The sequence below is a fragment of the Myodes glareolus genome, chromosome 18, assembly GCF_982192425.1.
Source record: "Myodes glareolus chromosome 18, mMyoGla1.1, whole genome shotgun sequence".
In the NCBI taxonomy this organism is placed as follows: domain Eukaryota; kingdom Metazoa; phylum Chordata; class Mammalia; order Rodentia; family Cricetidae; genus Myodes; species Myodes glareolus.
Genome location: NC_142043.1, coordinates 35,868,094 through 35,888,836, shown reverse-complemented (window position 1 = coordinate 35,888,836; position 20,743 = coordinate 35,868,094). Strand labels below are relative to the sequence as shown.

The following is a 20,743-nucleotide window of genomic DNA, read 5'->3' as shown; positions in this document are numbered from 1 at the left end:
TATACTGCACTGTGATAAAGTGTTGTATTTGTGTGGAAAATGTTGCAAACAGGTCAGGCTGTGGTCACTTTGTGTTTATTGAATGTTAAGCAGCAAGGAAGGGGGCTTCTGGCAGGGATAACACTGCTTGGGGCTATGTCCTTCAGTCTTAAATTTTCCACAGCACTTTTGAGTCAGCGAGGTGGTTGCAGGTTCTGGTGAGGTTATCCTGAGCTCACTCTGGGGTGAGGATGTGTTCTTGAATCTTGTACACCGAAGTCTAACACATGTTTTCATTCTTTGGTATGTGTTTCTAGTTATTTGTTCCATAGTGGCAATCAGGAACACCCAGGAGACATCCTGCTCAACACAACCGTGGAGGTTCTGCCTCTTAAGGTATGGCTGCTGCTACTCCTGATGGTCTAGTCTCATTTTTGTTACTGTGCTAAAAATGCCCTGACAGAAAGCAATTTAGGGAAGAGAGAGGCTAATTTTAGCTTACAATTCCAGATTATAGGTCGTCATTGTGGGGAAGTCAGGCAGGAATTCTAAATATCAAGTTACATCAAATCCACAGTCAAGAGCAGAGAGCAGTGAGTGCTTGTTTGTGCTCAGCTCAGTTTCTCCTCTCTCACATGGTTCAGGAACCTCTGCCTAGGGAATGGTTCTGCCCCCCGTGGGCTGGGTCTTCCCAAACCAATTAAGATGACTTCCTATAGATATGCTCACAGGCCAGACCAGTGTAGATAGCCCCTCACTGAGGCTTTCTTTCTGCTCATCTCTAGTTGTGCCAAGTTGACAAAGCCAGTTGTCACAATGGATACATAGAGGTTGTTCTTATTTATGAGGCTAACAAAAATTCTCGTGAGATGTAAGACTTCAATGGTGGGTGGTATTACTAGGTTTTTTAAAATGTTGAATACCTGATATTAATGTCCCCATTTGTTTCATCAATACTCTTCATTTTGCTTTCTCCTGGAAAAATAATATGGTTGTTTATATTAGGAAAAGGGTCCATATTTTTACCACAGTTGTTTACTTTGTATATTTTGAGCCCCATGATGCCAACTGAATATCTGAGTGCCTGATGGGGCATGGTTAATTCACTGGTCTGTAAGAAATGCCTAGATTTTATTCAAGTTAACATGCAGTCTTCATTTTCTAACCATTGGTATACTTGCAGGCTGGGAGAGTGGTTAAAGTTTTACTAACAAATTTTCAGAATTCTCAACTGAGATGCCATTTTCTTTCATAACTCTGCCACAAAAGCAACTTTTATATACAAAGTTAAATTTGTTTTAAACAGGCCTAATTACCCATAATTGCTGCTTTTATTTTATTTTAGAGCGACAATTTGGAAATCAGCAAAGAAACCAAAGATAAACGATTAGAAGATGGCTATTTCAGAATAGGTAATGTCTCCTTAGTAACACGCCCCTTATTTCCTGAACTGACTCCTAAAGTCATTTCAAATTCTTGTCTTACATTTTAAGCTGCTTGGCAATTATAGACAGTCACCAGTGTGCTCAGATTGTTCCTTCTATTCCGTTGACCTGATGGTTTCAAATCCCGGGTGGGTTCCCTGGCTTGTCAGCTTTCTCAGTTACCAATGTGGTGCTGTATCTCAGTGGCAACGAGTTCACCTTCCCTGTGTCTTTCTGTCCTCCCTTCAGGGTGTGCCTTCTATGTTGTGATGCTGTCTGCCTGACAGCAGCAGCCGGGGAAGCCTTGGAGGGTGTTAGGGAGAGTAGATAGAATCAGGGTTCAGCTAGGTGTCTAATTGGGAAAACCAAGAAAATAGCCTGTCTGCGGCCAGAATTTTCTCAGACTTGTTGCTACTTAATTCCAAAAGCATGGCTGAAAGGAGCAGCTGGCCTACAGGCAATCACTGAACCCCTGCTGGGTGTGGTTTGGAGTGGGTATGAAGAGTTTCCTGTGCTGTGGTCATAGGAAAGAGATGCTAGATTTATTTCAGTGGGTTAAAGAGCAGAAGAGCCTTTGGTAGAGAAGCAGAACCTTGGAAAGGACCACAGACCAGTGTGTGGAAGGAATAGGGCCATGTCCAGGGACCTCTGGCGTCCCTTTCGGTGTATGGGATTCTGTGGTACAGATTAGCCCATTCCTGAGCATGCACAGTTTAGGAGTAGTCTTGAGCATGCTCAGTTACGGATGTGGAACATTTGCTCAGAAGATTTACATGATGGACAGGAATGCCTTTGGCATGTTCAGCTTGCCCTCCTAAGTTTTGGTTGTATGGCACATTCCTCCTCCAATTTTCTCCTCCTATCATCTCATACTTATCTATTTAATCTAATACTTACTGACTTGAACTCTGAGGGAAAGGAAGAAAAGAAGGAAGGAAGAAAGGAGGGGGAAAAGAAAGAAGAGGAAAAGGAGAAAAGAAAAAGTTGCTTCAGGGAAGTTTCATAGTTGACTCTGGACAATAGTGGTAGGTGTTATAGGCATAGTTATTGCTGATGGCCGACTGGGGAAACTCAGGACTCTTTTAAGCTAATATGATACCTAAGCTCATTTCTTTAGGAAAATAAGCAGCAAATAGTATAATCAGCTTCTTGAAAAGACATGTACAGAGAGGGAGAGGGGATACTCCTTCCAAGCCAGAAGTACAGTGGCAGCAGAGATTTGGAGATGCTTCAATGCAAATAAAGAATTGCTTTATTTCAGAATCAAATTAGCTGCATGAGAGACTTCTTCCTCTAACTGGAAGTGATTCATCTACTGTGTAATAATATGGTGGGAAGTGAATATCAAGGCAAAAAGCTTAGTAGAATAAATATGTAAATAACCTCCAGCTGATGAGTATGCCCTACTGAAATCATATGTGTGTGGCCCTGTGATGTAGCTCAGTTGGTAAGGGAAGGGCACTTGCCGCCAAGCCTGATGACTTATGTTCAATTCTCTAGACCCACACGGTGGAAGGAGAGAACCAACTCCTAAAAGTTGTTTTCATACACATACTGTGGTTTGCACATCCATACAAACACAAACACAAACGTGACATGTTTGTGGATTGATAATGGTGCTTGGTGTGACCTGGGCTGTCTAAGGGATGTTTCGAGGATGAAGGCCAGAAAATATCTATCACCCAATAGGTCAGCCATGACAGACATTTGCAGTGAGTTCCAATGGGGAGGGAAAAACTAACTCTGAACTTCTTGTTTAAGTGGAATGCTGCCCAAGAATAAGGAATTGCATTCATCCCCACAGCATGTCCACAATCCAGAATACATACATTAATTTATGTATATTGAATTTCATCCATAAAAATGAGGCAGATCTTCTCTGTTTAGCATCTTCACTTGTCCTTGTGACCCACAAAGAATGACCTTCATTGAAAAGTTTGTTACCCTCTGGCTTAGAGAACTTTGTCTTTTTCCTCCCTCCCTCCCTCCCTCCCTCCCTCCCTCCCTCCCTACCTCCTTCCCTCTCTCCCTCTTTCCCTTCCCTCCCTTTCTTCTTCCCTCCCTTTCTTCTTCCCTCCCTCTCTTCTTCCTTCCTCCCTTCCTTCTTTCATTGTCATTTTCCTTACATCATTTTTTATTTTTAAGGACATTATCCTTATAGCAAGAGATGATAGACATGGGACACATTGCCTTCTGTGAAAGGTCTCGCTTCTTTCTGTAGAGGGCCTTTTCTGCTTGCCTTCTTTGTAGAAGATGAGTCTCATTTTTAATTACACATATTTATGTTTGTGTATGTGCACACATGCACCGAAGCCAGTGTTTGTGGAGGTCACAGGAAATCTTGCGGAAGTCAGCTTTCTCCATCCTGTGAGTTTCAGGGCTTGAACTCGGTTTATTAGGCTTGGTAACAAGTGCCTTCATCCTCTGAGTGAGGTGTCACTGACCCAAATAACGGGTGTTGTTATGATATATTCAGACATGTGTCTAATGTCCTTTGACTTTGACTCCATTACTGCCTCTTTCTGCCTTCCACTGGTCCCATTGCTCGTCCCAAGTAGAGTTTTCTATATTTGTGTCTTATTTTAAATATAGATCCTGTATATAAAAGAAGAATGCAATATATATCTTTGGGTGTCTCTGTTGTATATTTAGATTCTTATGAGTATGTGCCCAGAAGGCTTATATAGTAATTCTTCTCTTATACAGATAATTCCGCTTATATAGTTGCACCTACTTATATTACTTCACCAATATTTAGGGCTCCCTTCTCCCCAGCATCCTGTGCAGAATTGTTTTCTTGATGATAGCCTTTGTGACTGGGGTGAGATGGACTTCCAGTGTTGTTCAAAATTTTTCTTTTAAAGATTTTTTTGGTTGTTTTTTTGGTTTTGTTTTTGTGTTTTGAGACAGGATAGCCCTGACTGTCCTGGAACTTACTCTGTAGACCAAGCTGGCCTCAAATTCAGAGCTCTACCTGCCTCTGCTTCCTGAGTTCTCAGATTAAAGGTGTGTGCCACCATCATCCGGCAACTCCTTTAAAGATTTATGTTTCCTTTTGTATGTATCTTTTGTATGTATATGAGTGTTTTCTTTCATGTATGTATATGTACCATGTGCATACATGGTACCCGTGGAAGTCAGAGGAGAGCATTGGTTCCTCTGGGATTAGAATTATGGATGTTTGTGAGTCATCCTGTGAGTACTGGAAATTGAATCCAGGAACTCTGCCAGAGCAAAAAGTGTTCTTAACCACTGAGTCCTCTCTCGGTCCCCTTACTGTAGTTTTATGTTTTCCTGGTGGCTAAGGAATATTGGGTTGAACGTTTTTTATGTACTTATTGGTCGATTGTTGAACAATTACTCCATCAAATTTACTTGCCATTAATTGAATTATTTGGGTTTTGGTGATTTTTTGTTTTGTTTTCTGTATATATTCTGAATAGTAACAACTTATCAGATGTATTAGTCTCTCATTTCAATGGAGTTGTGTATGGGAATTATATAGAGCAGGCAGCACGTCGAAGTTTCTTCTCAGTGGAGTCTTGGGAAGATATACATGGACAGAGCTTCTGCCCTAGCCCAGCCTCAGAGTACTTGAAATGGTGAAGCTCTTTATGACCAATTTGACCTTCGGGGCAGCAACTGATTGCTGTTACAAAATGGATTTGGTCAGGAAAGGTTTGAGTAGAGTGTCAACTTGCTGACATCCTGTAGGTTATATACTGTTGATGTAAAAACATACATGTCTTCACCATGCTTATTTGTTTACAGTGGGCAGAAGTGTACCCCTGCTTTAAAATAGGCTGCCTCTAAGGTCTTCAAGAGTACATCAGTTCATGGGACTTTGAAAGCTGAATAAAAGCAGATCAGTGGGTTTAACTTGTTTATTTCCTGTCTAAAGATATCTAGAAATATTTTGCCTTTGGTGGTGCTTTATGCTCATGTCTGACTCTCCAGTAGGTCTTTAACAATTACTTTCTGTTTTGAAGGAAAATTTGAGTATGGTGTTGCAGAGGGAATCGTGGACCCTAGTCTAAATCCTATTTCAGCCTTTCGACTTTCAGTTATTCACAATTCTGCTGTTTGGGCCATTCTTAATGAGGTAAGAATATATGCAATCTATGATGCTACTTAGTTGATGCTTTTTGTTGTTGTTGTTGCATTTGAAGCCTTCTGGGAATTGCGAATTAACTGCTTTATCAAATCTTTCATTATTTTGTGTTTCAGATTCATATTAAAAAAGTCGCCAATTGATCTTCTAAGAAACCAACACATCCTTTCCATGACTCTGTCGATTAAAGATAGTTAGCACGTCCTTTTCTGTTTGGACTCGAACACTACCTCTCGTGAAGCCTACTGTAGATAGGATGATTGTCATTTCCACTCAGACAGGGGCTGTTCCCATGGATAACTGCATTCATTTGAAACTAAGCTGTCCTCCAATTTGAACTTGACACAAACGTTTTACAATTCTGACAGCCTGTTAATGCGACTGGGGCTTTTTTGGTATTATACTAATACATAAGAGTTGTACATATTGTTACATTCCTTAAAATTTGAGAAAACTAATGTTAAATACATTTTGTGGAGGGGGTACTTTTGAAGTTGATTTATTTTACTATTATAGACCCTCTTTTATAGACGATCAGGGATTATATATATATATATATAAATATATAAATATACATAAAGATGTTATGGAGTTAATTTATTAGAAACACTTAAGAAGTACATATTTTTGTGCAGTAAATTTTTGAATCAATACCTTTTTTTGAAGAAGCAGTTCCCTGGCTTTTTTAAGTTCTTTCTATATTTTTCTTTAGAGATGCAGACATTGCAGATCAATACCATTTTTTCCAGTGCACTGCCATTCCAGACTGGTCCCAGATGGGTTTCTTAACTTGAAGTGCTTTTATAATCACAGCAGTTCTGAACAAAACATTTTCAGAGGCATTTGTCATTCTTTAAAGCCAAGATTTTAAAAGACCAGTGTCCTCTTGAGGGTTATTTTCCTGTACTGTGTATGGTGTGTAGCCACAGCAAACCAGTGTGGTATCTCCAGTGTCCAGGTGGGAGGCCCCTGTCCGAGTCTCCACACACAGAGTCTTTCAGGTCTCCCCTTGCGTGGGAGATGAGACTCTTCTTTCTAATCTGTCTTTAATCACTAGTTTGACACATCATCCCTTTCCTCACTGGTCCTTTTATACCTGTGTTAGGTTTGGAGTTCAGATCATGTTTTCTAGGTGATGTTGTTACGTGAATCATAATGGGTACAATTTACAAACTGGAACTGTACTGTGGGGCTCTGGTGAAAGTCACTGTAGTGCTTGTGTGTTTCCACAGAGTGATTGGCTCTGCTGTACCATGAAATTGGAAGTAAACACTGTGTCCACAGAGTGCTTATGCCTCCTGCCCTTGTAGTCCCACGTATACTAGTTTGTGGAAGTGCTTTACTTAGTTAGGAAGGCTAAGCAGTGTGGCCGGTCTGTGTCGGTGATTCAGGGGCTGCAGATGTCCAGCAGATGTGGTAAAGGTCTGGAACTCTGGGAGGTCCTAGCTGGTGGCCTCCAGCCTGGAGCTTCCTTAGTTGCCTAGTGTATGGGACACACAGCGCTAAGCGGCGATTTTGCATGCCGTGTTCTGGCTAGGAACATGTAGGTAAGTACTACTGTGCTGTATGTCAAGGCCCAACTGAAGTTTTTCTTGGGATTTTGTAAATTCCCCTCTCATTTCCTACTTTTTATTTTCTTCTCTGGTTTCCTAAGCCTGTTTCCTAAGACACAAGCAAATTCCTTTGAATAGAGGCACCTTTTCATTTTAAAATTTGAGCACTATCCACACACTAAATTACGGCTAATGCAGCAGGGTCACAGATGGTGAGACCAGGCAGATGGGTGCAGGGAGGCCCCCTAAAGGCTCTGGTTTCTCAATGGTTGTGACTTTAAGGGAGGCTGTGCTTTGATAATCGAGTAGGAGACAAACGCAACACCTGCCCCCATTTGAATGGCCGCCGCAAGGGTCTTCGTGCACATCCTCTTGCTCAGACCCCACTCATGGCTCCTGCTACCTAGGGATCAATAGCCAAGTCTTTTCCTTCACCCAGGGAACCTCTCCTTTTTCCCTGCGAGCTTGTTCCCAGTGCTTAGAACATGCGTGCGCCTTGGCAGGCTCTATTGGCATCTGGGTGAGTCCTTTTTCTCTTAGCTGTGTTTGCTTGCCATCCTTGCCATGCATGGGCACACACACACACACTCATTGTCTAATTTTTGTGGTGTGTGTTCTCTGGCACACTCCATGCTCTGGAGGCCAGCTCTCCTCCTGTCTTCCACTACAGCAGGTGCTTCCCTGACCCTCCTTTCTGCCCAGGACAGCCAGCCCTAGACAATCGAAGCAGATGTGCTTTCCCCAAGCCAGAAGTGTTAGTGGGAGCCCTTGGAGGTTGGCGAGGGGGAAGCTCAGGAGGGGAAGCCAGAGTGCCTAGAACTGCAAGGTGTACACATTACACCTCAGAGGCCACCAACCCACTTTCCCCTGAATAGTGAATGGAAAAAGTGCCAAATGCAATATGAATTATATCTACAGAATAGGCTGTGGTTGGCATCTGGTGTGTATTTCTAGAGTAGCCCTAGCCGCTACAGAGGCCACAGAGCACACAGTAGCTATTAAAATGAAAAACCAAGTTCTGTGCCCACAAGCTCAGTGGGCACATGTGACCAGCAGCCACCATAGTGGATCTAAGAAATATGGGACATTGTCATCACTGTGGGAGTGTCAAGTGTAAATATGAACATTCTAGAAAGGAGTGATGCATCCCGCTGCTGTGATTGACAGCAGACCTGTGGGTTCATCATAGTGCAGGTAAAGGTGTGTATTTCAGTGAGAAGGCCAAGATGGCCTGGGTGTATGTGACTGTCAGCATTCTTCCCAGCATGCATTGTATCGGTACCCTCAAGAGGTATGTTTGATTAAAAAGCGTTGAGAAAGAGTGAATGCAGATGGGTAGGCTAGATGTGTACGTGTGTGCATCCATTAGGGTGTGTTTGAAGAAAGGTTTTCTGTGGTTTTTGAAATCATTGGTTTCATGTAAAAGATCAGGTGTGCTTGTTTCAAAAAGCTGTCAGGAAAGCAGCAGACTAGGGTTGTTTTAGTCTTTCATAATGACAGAGTTCTCAACAGTACTATCCCCCAGTGAAGAGCCTGGCTGTGTGGAAGGAGTATGTTCAGGTTATCCCAGTTAATAGTGTGCATTTGTGGTATGAAGGATTCTAAGAATGCACCCTCCTGTCACATCCTCCCCGGCTCAGTGTGGTGAGAACTGTGACCATGATCCAGGGGCATGTCTTGTTACTTAGCTGAAGGGAGACATCTGTGGGTGACCAGTGTAATCTTGTGAGCCATGTCAGGCTGGTAGGAAGGAGAGACAAAAGCAGCAACAGAACTCTGAAACACCATCGCTGGCCTAAGTGGAAGGGGCCTCCCAAAAGGTCTGCAGATGACTGGCTGAGGAAGTAGGAGCTGTAGTCCTTGTGCCCCAGGACAGCTTCACCTCCACACGCACCCCAGGCTTGGAGATGGACGTTGTCAGGTGGGAGGCCAGCCTGGCAAGCGCCTTCACCACAGCTTTGCAAGGGGAGCGCTACACAGACAGCTCGGGTAAGCCAGACTTCTGAGCTGCGGAGCGGTGAGGTGTAATACATGGGTGGTGCTGTAAGTGGCCAGATGTGGGGTTTGTAACAAGCAATAGAAAAAGAATTTAAAACAGTTCTGAGAAGGCTTCATATTTGATTGCTTGCAGGTTACTTTTTATTTTTTTTAATTTTTGTTTTTTCGAGACAGGGTTTCTCTATAGCTTTGGAGCCTGACCTGCAACTAGCTCTTGTAGACCAGGCTGGCCTTGAACTCAGAGATCCTCCTGCCTCTGCTTCCCGAGTACTGGGTTTAAAGGTGTGTGCCACCACTGCCTGAATTGCTGTTTTTTTCTTTAAATTTAAGGACAGGGTCTCACCTTGCACCCCAGGGTGATCTTGAACTTCTATCTGCCCAGTGCTGCCTCGCCAGTGCTGATGTGAGTCACCATGCCCAGCTTGTTGACATTTTGTTTTGATTGACATCCAGAATAAACTCATTCCTAGCAAGTCTCATTCCTGGGTCTCAAGCTAGAATGTTCTATGACAGAGACCCTCATCTCCATTACAAGGTAGAGTTTTGTACCATCTGTGTTCTGTAAAACAGCTGCTAGGATGAGACTAGGTGTGGGGTAGATGAGGCTAGATTACACCGACTTAAGGGCCTGTTGGATGTACTTGAAAGAATGATGAACCGTGGTATTTTCCATCAGATTGAAGAGAGGAAAGAACTCCTGCCTTTGTTGACTCACAGGCGTGTCTGCCCTTCTGACAGCGGCATGGCACTGTCATCTACAGAGGACACACTCGAGAGCCACACAGTTCAGTTACACAAACAAAAAAGAAATGTTAAACAGCTTTAAGTTTACAGTTTTGTACTGTGCCATTCATTGCAATCTGGGCCACAGGCTGAACATACCTGCTAGCGCTTAGGCTAAGAGAAGTGTAATTCTTTAAAGCCATTTAGTTCAATAGCTTGCTAGCACAGCGCAAGTCCTGTATGTACCAAGGTTTTGTATTTAGATGCTTTCCAAAATCCCTCTGATTCCAAGCCATTAATTGCTAACGAAGTTTTTTTTTTTATTTTGGTGCACTCCCTTGTGCTTTTTATTTATTTATTTTACCATACTGCCAGAGCCTTGAAGGAAAACCAACAGAACTGAAGGAAAGGAGTTTAGAGGTTAAGCACTGTCGGGTCTCACAGCCCTGTGCTGTCATCATTTTCATATGGTAAGGGATCTTAAGTCCCAGCTCAGTCCTTTTGTAGAAAAGGGCATTCTCAAGCTATGTAGCAACATTTATAGCTTGTAAAATCTAAACTTTGATAGTTATGAGGATTTAAATGATTAATCTTAACAGATATATGCAATGCTAAATATGCTCAATTTAATGCATGTGAACATTCAATGCTAAAAAGATGACCAGTCTTTTACAAAGACAAAAAAACAAAAACCAAGGATTTTGGTACCCATGCCCCTGTACCATCACTAGCTAAATGAAGCCTTGTTTCTGAAATGTTCCCTTTCCCAGTTTTTACACTACCTAAAGGGCTCCTGCGAGAACAGACAGCATGTGACCCTGTGTGTACAGTATCAGTAACCTGAGTTCGAGGGAGGGGGAAGCATGTGTGGGAGCCACACCCAGGATGAGCATGGTAGAATATGTGCAGGGGGGTCCAACTGCTCTGAACAGGCTTGTTCGTTGTGGGGACAGCTAAACACTTACGGATGCTAAGGAGGCTGCTTCCTGCAGCTGCTCCTAGTACAGCTGAACTGGTAATTAGCACTTGGTCCCAGAATGAAAGCATGGGGTTCCTTTAGCTTGCTTAGCATTCCAGTCTTTATTGGAAATGCTGTGTTTGCTCTAGCTTGGTGTAAAACTTCCTGAAGATGCAATGCCTGAGCCATACAAAGGGCTGCTGGGAGAGTACTGTCCGGAGTACTGCCAGCAGAGTCTTCCCAGTGTAGAGTTCACTAAGTCTCAGTCATGTTTCCCCTGTGGAGGGAAAACCGCTCAGCTGGAACACCTCTTCCAGAAAGGCTGTCTTTGCATTGGGGGATGTTTCTCAGAGCAGCCCAGGGAATCTGCAAGGTTGTACCAGGTTTTTTCCCCCTTCTCCTCCTTAAATGTATTGTACATACTTTGCTCAGTGTCTTCATGGGTTGAACAGTTAATATAGATGCAGTAATATTTGAGGTACCTGTTGGATTTTTAAAGGCAGATTATTTATTTTCAAGTTCGCTGCTATAATTGAAACCTAATGTCCTGTTGACTGTGCCTTCCATAACCGTCTCTGTGCTATAACTGTCCATGTGTATTTGAAATAAAGAAGTTTGAAAAGCCATGTTGAATCAAGATTCCTTCTAATAAAAATGGCTCAAACCGAATGAACCGATAGAATTTTTTAAGTGTTATTACTATGGTGTTTACTTAACCTGTTTTTCAACTAGTTGCTGGTTCCTCTTGAATCTTTAAAAGGGAAACATGCCATCCTGCTAAGACAGTGGCTGTCATCTATACAGGTATTCACTGCTTATATACACAGACAGTTTTCAAATGACAGGGGCTCCTGTGTGAGCCACACTGCAGGCAGAGGTAAGTTTGTACATCTTGCCAGCAACAAGATAGTGTGCGACATCTACCCCTTACTTATGCCCTTGATATTTTATATATAACTTCAGGTTAAATAATTAAACAATTACATCCTTTAGTTTAAAAATATTAGAAATGTACATTTAATTAGTTTTCAGGAATGGTCTGGACAATAGTGTTAGTATCACCTCAGATTTGTAAACTTTACATCTTTAAGATATCTACAAAGATAATTTACAGACTTTACAAGAACAGATCCCTTCTCCAACACCAGACAGTTCAGCTGCAATGCTGTCGTCCCCTTCATTTCACTCTGTATTTGTAGAAGGAACACAGCATGTGGGTAAAGTTCCACCCCAGTGCCAGCGACAGTCCATACAGCACAACGAGAGGTGCAAATGGATAGAGCAGGATCACTGTCTTTTTCAAAAACGGCAGTGCTGGAAAAGAAATGGGATAGGAGTGGCAGATGAACATACTCAAAGAAAAGCTCTTCAACACCCAGGGCCAAAGAAGGAGCACACTGCATAGGACCATGATGCTGATTGCAGAACTACAGATATATCTGAGCAGAGGGACCTTCCTAATGCTGCAGCCCTTTAATACAGTTCCTCATGTGTGGTGACTCCCAACCATAAAATTACTTCATTGCTACTTTATTAACTAATTTTGCTACTGTTATGAATCATAAATATCTGATATGGAGGATATCTGATGAGACCCCCCCACAGAGGTCATAACCCATGAGAACTGCTGATCTAGACAGATGCCCTAGGAGTCTAAGCATGTAAAGTAATGGATCTCACTATGTCATTTTCATACACAGACTGATAGCACATGGAACAAAACCACTTTTAGGCATTGGAGTATTTCCACTGCAAAATCAACACACCTCAGATTGAGACGTAATCAATGATTCAACATTTGGGGAACAAAAGCACTCTACTGTATAAACACAAAGATTTATCTCATATTTGTATTTATAAACATATATGTATACACACACGTATATATAGTATTATGCCTGCATGCATGCTGGCACAGATCTCAAACAGTTATGAGCAACCTTGTACACTGACCCAGGCAGTTCTTAGACACTGCATACTCAACAGCTGTAAGAAGGCACTAAGGGACCCAGTGCTTCAGTGCCATGGATTACAATACTTTCAAGATAATGTGAAAATTCACTAGAAAAACCCTAATACCCCAAACAAGGCAAGTGGAAGATTAAGTGATCCCTGGGAAACTGGTAATCGGGTGAGGAACAAAGCCGTTTATATTTATCCTAAGGTCCCAGTCATCCAAAGAGCAAAGAAGTGGAACTACACTGTGGGTGGCTCTGTGAGATCAATCTTAAGATTTCTAGACTTTAGCAATGGGATTTTGGGAGTTGAACATAGGACCTTTACAATGTGTACATTCCCAGCCTAAGAGTATTCTTCATTCACATTAGGAAAAGTAATGGAGAAGACTTAGCAATGAGTTTGCAAATATGGTCTGGGATCAGCAGATCCCAGAATCATCCACAGAACTGAAGGTCTGTAACCATGAGCCCATGCCTTTTCTACTCTAGCCCATGGTTAATACATGGAGCCTGAATCCACACCAGGAAAGAAAATGGTCAGGGACTTCCACTTGTAACTTGGAATTTGAGTTGTAACAAGTGTTACACGACACTCTGCTTGTGGACAGTGGGCAAGCTATAAGGTGAGTATACTTGTGAAATTGTGAAGGTCATATGGAGTCTGACAGGTCCCTGTAACTCCACTGCTAACGTCTATGCTCTCTCCTGTTACACTCTTAAACCACCGAAACTTACCACTGTATCCCAGGAAGGTCACATAGATATAATAGCCAACAGCAATCAACCATAAAGTATTTCCAACTAAGTATCCAATAAATGTATCTGTAAGGATAACATCTGCCAGAAAAAAAAAATGCATATAGTGAGTCTCTTCACACAGTAAGAACGTTGAGAACATTTGAGAAAAATACTTACGGTTGATGAAAAAGAGCTGGATAAAATGCAGAATGACCAGGAGTGGATAAAATGCATTCAGGTGCACATCAAAGGCGTACCCCCACTCCACGTCGTAGTCTCTGCTCTGCCGCTTCACTAGATACTTGTTGGAGATGAACCTGAGCAGCAAAATGAGAACTTCTTACACAATGTACTAGTTCTCGGCACCAACCACTTTCTGGGTCCCACGTTACCAAAGTTCTAGAGATGGAGTAATGAGACGGGCAGTGCCGCTCTCTAGTGGGAGAAGCCTGCGTGGTGCTATGGAGAATGGCAGAGGTGCAAAGCTCAACACTGAGGTAAGGAAGCAAGGCTCTGACGGTGCAGGCACACAGAAGACCTGTATGTGCCTGTAAGAAGGAAGGACTAGAGCAGGCAGCTAGTCGAGGAAATGCAGTCAGCTCTTCAGGAGCCTGTGGCTACTTTGTGACTTTTCAATCTTTTACTCATGGTAGAAGCCAGGGCCAAGATACATGTCAGAAATGTTTTGATAGGGTCTTCTTGATGGCCAATTGAGAGCAGACTCCACAGATGAGAGGACAATAGCCTGTCACTTGAGTCACCTAACAGTGAAGGTGATGAGGTGTGCAACATTAGTTGAAGGTGAAGCCTGAAAGTCACAACAGTCTTGCCCTGAGCAAGTAGGAAGACAGCAGTGCTATCAGCCAAGGACGGTTGGTGGTGCCAAAAGTAGTTCTGAGAATGAAGGGGAGGACAAGGTTTGTGATTAGCTTAATTACCAACATGAGTTAAGATGTATTTAATGCCAGCAGTTCAAAGGAAAGGTCTAAGGTAGTGTGTGGATGATACTGAAAGCCATGGGCCTAAATGACATCACCAGAAACATGACATCCAAAACAACCAACTCAACAAAAAACCCAGGGCCAAGACTCACACCATCTGCCTTTACCATTAAAAGTGAGGGAAACAGGAGGAGACGGGAAAGGGGCTGACTCGCAGTACCATGAGAACAGTATGGACACGTGCTTCTACAGCTGTTCTACAGACTGGCCTACCAAAAACTATCGTGTTCAGATCCTCAATGAAAAGGACTATTCTATAAACATCTGTGAACATGTCCTTTTTTACGTTAATAGGTTTTAAATATGAGTTTTTAATTATAACGTACATTTATTGTTGGGGAATATTTTCAGGTGTGTTTTGTTTATGCTGGATTTGATAAACTGTGAAGCTGTGATTCTTTGCCTGTCTAAAACACCTGATAAAGAGATGAACGTCCAATGGCAAGGCAGAAGCAAGGATGGCAGGGCTAGCTGGCAGAGTATAAAAGGAGAACAAGGTGCAAAAGAACAAGAAGAGGAGGACATCAGGGGCCAGCCAGGACACCCAGGTACACAGCAAGCCACTGAGAAAGTAGTAAAGAAAGGTATACAGAAAGAGAAAGATAAAAGCCCAGAGGCAAAAGGTAGACAGGTTAATAAGTTAAGAAAAGCTGGCTAGCAATGAGAGAAGCTAAGGCTGGGCATTCATAACTAATAATAAGCCTCTGTGTGTGATTTACTTGGGAGCTGGGTGGCAGCCCCCGCCAAAAGAATAAAATGTTACACAACATTTTATGAGTGGGGGGAGGAGGTGCCATAGTAGCATGAAGTCCAAGAACAACTTTCTGGAGTTCTTCACGTGAATCCTGGGGATTAAACTGGGCAAGTGTCTTTAACTGCTGAGTCTACATCACTGTATTTTAATTCAATTTAATGTCTTAATATTGAATACAGACAACAGGGTCGGGCTGTTCCAGCACACAGGAGATGAAAATAGGACAATTTTTAGTTTAAAGGCAGCTTGGGATACATGGTAAATTCTGGGCTAGCTATAGTGTAAGACCCTAACTTATACAGCACAACAAGACAAACACACTGAAGAAAGCATGGCAGAATGTGATAAACAGTCTATACTTAGTTTTATCAAAAGCCAAAAAAAATAGTGCTTCACTTGTACAAACTGTAACTTACCAAACACTGTTTTAGCCAAGAATATGTGCCGTTCAATTTTACAAAAATCCATGAAACAAGCCCAGAAAGAAAAAATTTTAAAAAGAAACAAACAAACAGAAAAAGCACCACCTGACCTCAGAGTAACAGGAAATGGAATCACGGATACCAGATGCTAAGAAAGTAGGGGTGACAGAGGTTGAACTGTGGCTATCAAAATAGAAGCAAGGAGTTCTGAAGCTCACAGCAGTGGGGCTAGACGTTTTGTAAGAGAAGACTAAAAAGGTTCCCAACACCAATAAGCTGTAAATGGGATGGGAACTCTTAAACTTTGATTTGATCATTACTCATCATATACATACATTGTTATCACACGGAACTTCATAAATTCTAAAATTTAAAAATAATTATGAATGATAAAGGAACTTGGGGTAGTATGCATGCAGTTCATTCCTCGGTTCTTTTGTGTAATCACCACTCTCCCGCTGCACCTCCACGCACCCCTTAAACGGGACAGACATTCCTTTCTAGAGGATTCTAAGGCAACTAACTGGCTGCTCTCTCCCACCTCCAAGACGGCCACATCTCAGGCCTGACTGCCATCTGTAGGTTCCATCTACCTTGTGCCACCACCACCTTCTCCAGTACACAGCCCACCAGTTCCCTGACCCAGCATGGTCAGCAGAACACTTCACCAGCATTTATCACACAGTCCCAAGCCCTGACTCCCTAGCCACCACATCCCATTACCACAGGAAGCTCTAAATTCTTCTCTCTTCATCCTACCACCACACTGTTCTGGACATCCACTTCTACCCTGAGCCCCTGTGATTGTACCCTGTGTCCCTACTTCTCTACTCCTTCCCCACCATGCTGAAGACATTTTTGACAATGTGAACTGATTTTCTTCATTCTTAGCCTCCTAGCTCTCCATTTCTCTTCTACCCTCCAACCCACACATAAAAGCCTATTTTTTTTCTGAGCTTCATAAAGGCTATTTTCTAAGTCTCATTTCTTCATAGGCAGTTGGCGTCACCTGTACCCAGACCTACCGCAATGCTGCACATAACTAGGGCTGGGCACCTGCACATCCTGGAACCAGGAATAAACTGTCTCTTAGCTCCCGTAAAACATGGCCTTATGTTGGTTGGCATTTCTGCGATGGTTTTTTTCCTTTTTTTGGTGGGGGAGGGGTGTCTCACAGGTTTCTGACACCTATGTTCTCACAAACAGTACAGCGAGTCCTTTTCTACTTGAACAAACTATGGAAGACACAAACCAAGGCTGCCTTGGTGTCTGTGGCCACCCAGAATCACCGCACTCATAGTAGAACACTCGCAACAAACTGTTCTTGGAAGCTTCACATATTTGCCCCAGAAGCCACTTGACAATGAGTATCTGATTTATAGCAGTAGTAGTAATCTTGGGCCAGGGTTTAGAAATTAAGATTAATGATACACAATAGCATTAACTATCCAGTACCCATAAAACCAACAGCTACAAAGGAAAATAAAAGGTTGCTCTCCAGTTACAGCCTTGGCATTTTGTTTAAAATAGTAATAGCTATCATATACTAAACAACTCATCTAGGTACCAAGGGCCTATTACCCCACACCCCTAACAACATCTAGTGAAAACAATCAACTCCCATTTATAAAGGAGACTAACAAACGACTGACAGCATGTGGACCTCAGTCTGAGAGTGAAATGGCCCTCCAGGTTTTCTCTGTTCCCTCCTCAGTCTTCCCCCTCCACCTAGTCCACTTCTTCCACCCACTACCGTTGCCCAGGAAGCCAACCACACAAGAGCATTCTCTGTGACAGAAGTGAGAAGCTCAACACCAAACTACTGTTGCTGAATCAACCCCAGCCAGAGCAGGCCACGGGCCTTGAAGACCTCTGAACGTGCTTTCTTCTCAGCAGGAAGGAGCCACATTAAAAAAAAAAAAAAAAACATTTCAAACACAAATGACTTAATGTCAAAGAGTCAAAGGAAAAGTCCAAGGATAACCCTGCAGATGTGAATGGGTCCCAACACTGCCAAAGCACTCACGTGGCTGGAAGTGATCTCCACTAACAAATGCAGAAAGCAGCTAACCAGACACAAGCAGAATCATAAATACTATCTTGGAAAGTCATTCTGGGATTTGCTACAGTGACAATAAGCATCCATTCAAATATTTCCTGATCTAGCACAGACATCGACCAAGTTACAATAATCTTGGCAGCCAATCTGGCCACTTCAGCTACTCTATTTGGACTTAATTTCCATTAGCTACTGCACCTCTGAACAAGCAGAGGCCCAACAGTGTATAACAAAATCAACTTATGGTACTTACCACATCAAAGTTGATATCAGAAGGCCAACACCTACACAATCTATGAATACAACCCAAAGGAGCAGCTTTATTGTCTCAAAAAATCCCATGTCCAGCACAAAGCCAAATCCTATGGTGGACACTGAAATAAAAGTTACAAGAGTCACTGCTAGGCTCTAGGGTACAAGAAATAGTCCCTGGCATCCATATGCCCAAAATGTGGTGGTGGGATATGGACAATGAAATAAAACCCTCAAGATTTATTATATGCAACTCACAGAGGAATAAATGCCACCTTTGAGTGCGGGTAAAGGAACTGGATTAACGGGCAAGTTTAACATGACACACAAAGTCTGTTCAGAAGGCACACAACTTATTTTAAAACCCAGTTAAATGTGAAAAGCAGCTACATACTTCAGTACCCTAGAGCTGACTGGGATGCTTCCTTGATGTAAAGGAGAACTTGAAGGTGGTTTTTCAAGTTCAAATCAGTACTTCCAGTACCCTTACCGGGAACACAGGTGTAGCTCTGTGTAGAGCACTTGCCTGGTATGGTTAAGTCCCTGGTTACTATCCCTAGTCCTACCAACACCCTCTTTACCCCCTGCCAGAAATAAAATAAAACAACCACTACCATCTCCCAGCCTCACAGATCTGGCCCATCGTGAAACGTAATTTCCCATCCCTTTGCACACAGTTTGGGATAGGCTCACATTAGTTTTTGTTTGTTTGTGTTTTTAAAGTCAGTAAGTGTGGTGGCATATTCCTGTAATGCCAGCACTCGAGGCTGAGTTAAGAGGATCTTGAGTTCAGTGCCAGCCTGGCCTTTACATCTAGACCCTGTCTCAAGAAGGAAACAGCAGCAATATGGAGTAAACCATCTGCCCCACTTTTCAGTGTCCCAACACAGTAGTTTACTCTAGCCTATGTGTCACACCCTCATCAGGAAGAACATTAGTTTCTTTCTTGCCAGCTTTTTAAGGTTTCAAGGGGGGGCTTCAAATACCCCCAAATTCTAACCACAATACTTTATGACAAAAGATACTACACATGAGGCTGGAGAGATGGCTCAGTGGTTAAGAGCACTGACTGCTCTTCCAGAGGACCTGGGTTCAATCCCCAGCACCCACATGGCAGCTCACAACTGTCTGAAGATCCAGTTCCAGGGGATCTGACACCTTCATACCAATGCACATAAAGTAAAAGTTAAATAAACTCTAAGAAATGTTTTTTAAAAAAAGATACTCCACATAAAATACTCATTTATTTCTCAACTGCACTGCTTGGAAACTAACATACTTACCACAGAGCCAGACACTTAAGAGGACCAAGAAAGCAGGGTCATCTCTGGCCCACTGATCCTTTGTTTGCTTCCGATAATGGAAGTTCCTATAAACCCTCTGTGGGGATGTGAACAGGTAGAGCATCTGCCATGCGGCAAACTCAAAGTCCATCTGCCGAAATCGGAACAGCCTTCTGAGGTACTTGTAGCGCTTTGCTCCAGCCGTGTGTCTCGCGGCATCCCTGGAATTCAAGACTCCATTCCCCTGCATCGAAGAACTCACTGAAGTACTTGGTAACATCTTCCTGGATGGAATAAGAATATGTCTCTTAGATGTAACTTTAAGAACCGTCTGTCCGCTAGCACTCCTCTCCAGAGTTGTGGTATTTTCTCCGGCTACCCTCAGGAAGGACTGGGGGCCAGAAGCAATGGAATTGGCTCGGGGGCTTCTCTAGGGGCTGGCAAGCGTTAACTGCTCTTCCATCAAGGGCAGTGCCACGCTCTTCATCACCTGAAACCATTTATCTCGAGCCCATGGGTTTCCACCCTTCACCCCAATCAAACCTTTGACAGCTGTATTAGCTAACTAAGGAAGGTAAAGTGGAGGACGAGGAAAAAGCAGCACAGGGACGTGAAATGACCTCCTTACGGACAAAGGACAAAGACTGGAATTCTGACTCAAAATTCCATGTTCCTAATGGCCAGGATTTAAAACAAAACAGCAACAACAACAACAACAAAAACTTCGTTTAAGCTGAAAGCAATGTTATTGAAGAGGTAAAACAACAGTTTATTCGTACAAGTTCACCACCGACAGTCAGCAAGCTCCTTCAGAATGTTACATTAAAAAAAAGCAAATTCCAACCCTTGGTGCTTTTACTCCCACAATAGCTGGGTAGGATGAATAACAGCATCCTACTGGAGGGGCCAGTCCAACTAATCCGAAGCTAAGTGACGCCGGTCACCGCCCCACCCTCGGCCCAGCCTCCGTAGCCACAGGTGCCAGCACACCTCGATGCCCCGCCCCGCCAGCAGCTCTCCATTACCCCAAGCCTGTAGGTCCGCAGTCAACTTAAAATGCAGACCTCCCAGTGACATTCGAGTTAAGAACAAGCAACGTAAAGGTTTCAGGGTACCTGTCTCCTGTGCAAAACTCCAGACCTGCTTAGAATTAAAAAAAGGCTCTATTTCTGCGATTCCAACGTCAAGGGGCGTCTTTGGTGTTACTGCCAGCCGAAGGCTCCAACTGCTGGCCGCCGAGACGCCGCTGTCCGTGGAAACGGCCGTCAGGACGAATGACACCCCGATCACACAGAGCAGGCCTCACCTGAAGGCCGGCCCGTGCCGCCTCGCCCTGGGCCCGGGACTACCGCCACCTTCGCCCGGCAGCCGATCCCAGCCACCGCCGGGGCTACTTCCCCTACCGCTACGTAGCCCGCACTTGCGGCGCCCCGTATTGACGTCACGGACACACTTCCGCTACGCATGCGCACACCCTCGAGACTCGCTGGTTTTATGGCGGGCCCGCCGGAAGTGGTTGCGAACGTCTCT

General features: G+C 43.4%; 2 protein-coding genes across 5 annotated transcripts in view; one reads left to right on the top strand and one right to left on the bottom strand.

The window, feature by feature from the left end:
• Positions 1-11,415, top strand: part of Mgat4a (alpha-1,3-mannosyl-glycoprotein 4-beta-N-acetylglucosaminyltransferase A) — a 138,977-nt gene extending 127,562 nt beyond the window's left edge. For all 3 annotated transcript variants that reach the window (XM_085679532.2, XM_085679533.2, XM_085679531.2), the window contains exons 13-16: positions 297-375; positions 1,325-1,391; positions 5,393-5,505; positions 5,631-11,415. In XM_085679532.2, the coding sequence (XP_085535658.1) occupies positions 297-375; positions 1,325-1,391; positions 5,393-5,505; positions 5,631-5,657 (286 nt within the window). In that variant the 3' untranslated portion in view covers positions 5,658-11,415. The remainder of the gene's footprint in view (positions 1-296; positions 376-1,324; positions 1,392-5,392; positions 5,506-5,630) is intronic.
• Positions 11,416-11,734: 319 nt separating this feature from the next.
• Positions 11,735-20,634, bottom strand: Unc50 (unc-50 inner nuclear membrane RNA binding protein). Of its 2 annotated transcripts, none has more exons than XM_048430300.3 (6): positions 20,520-20,634; positions 19,214-19,497; positions 17,932-18,052; positions 13,620-13,759; positions 13,440-13,541; positions 11,735-12,060 (listed from the first exon to the last, which is right to left on the bottom strand). In XM_048430300.3, exons 2-6 carry the CDS (start codon positions 19,491-19,493, stop codon positions 11,924-11,926), a joined length of 780 nt encoding a protein of 259 aa, XP_048286257.1. In that variant the 5' UTR covers positions 19,494-19,497; positions 20,520-20,634; the 3' UTR covers positions 11,735-11,923. The 2 variants fall into 2 exon arrangements, with proteins under 2 accessions (XP_048286257.1, XP_048286256.1); XM_048430299.3 differs by having other exon boundaries at positions 20,329-20,628.
• Between the last annotated feature and the right edge of the window lie 109 nt (positions 20,635-20,743).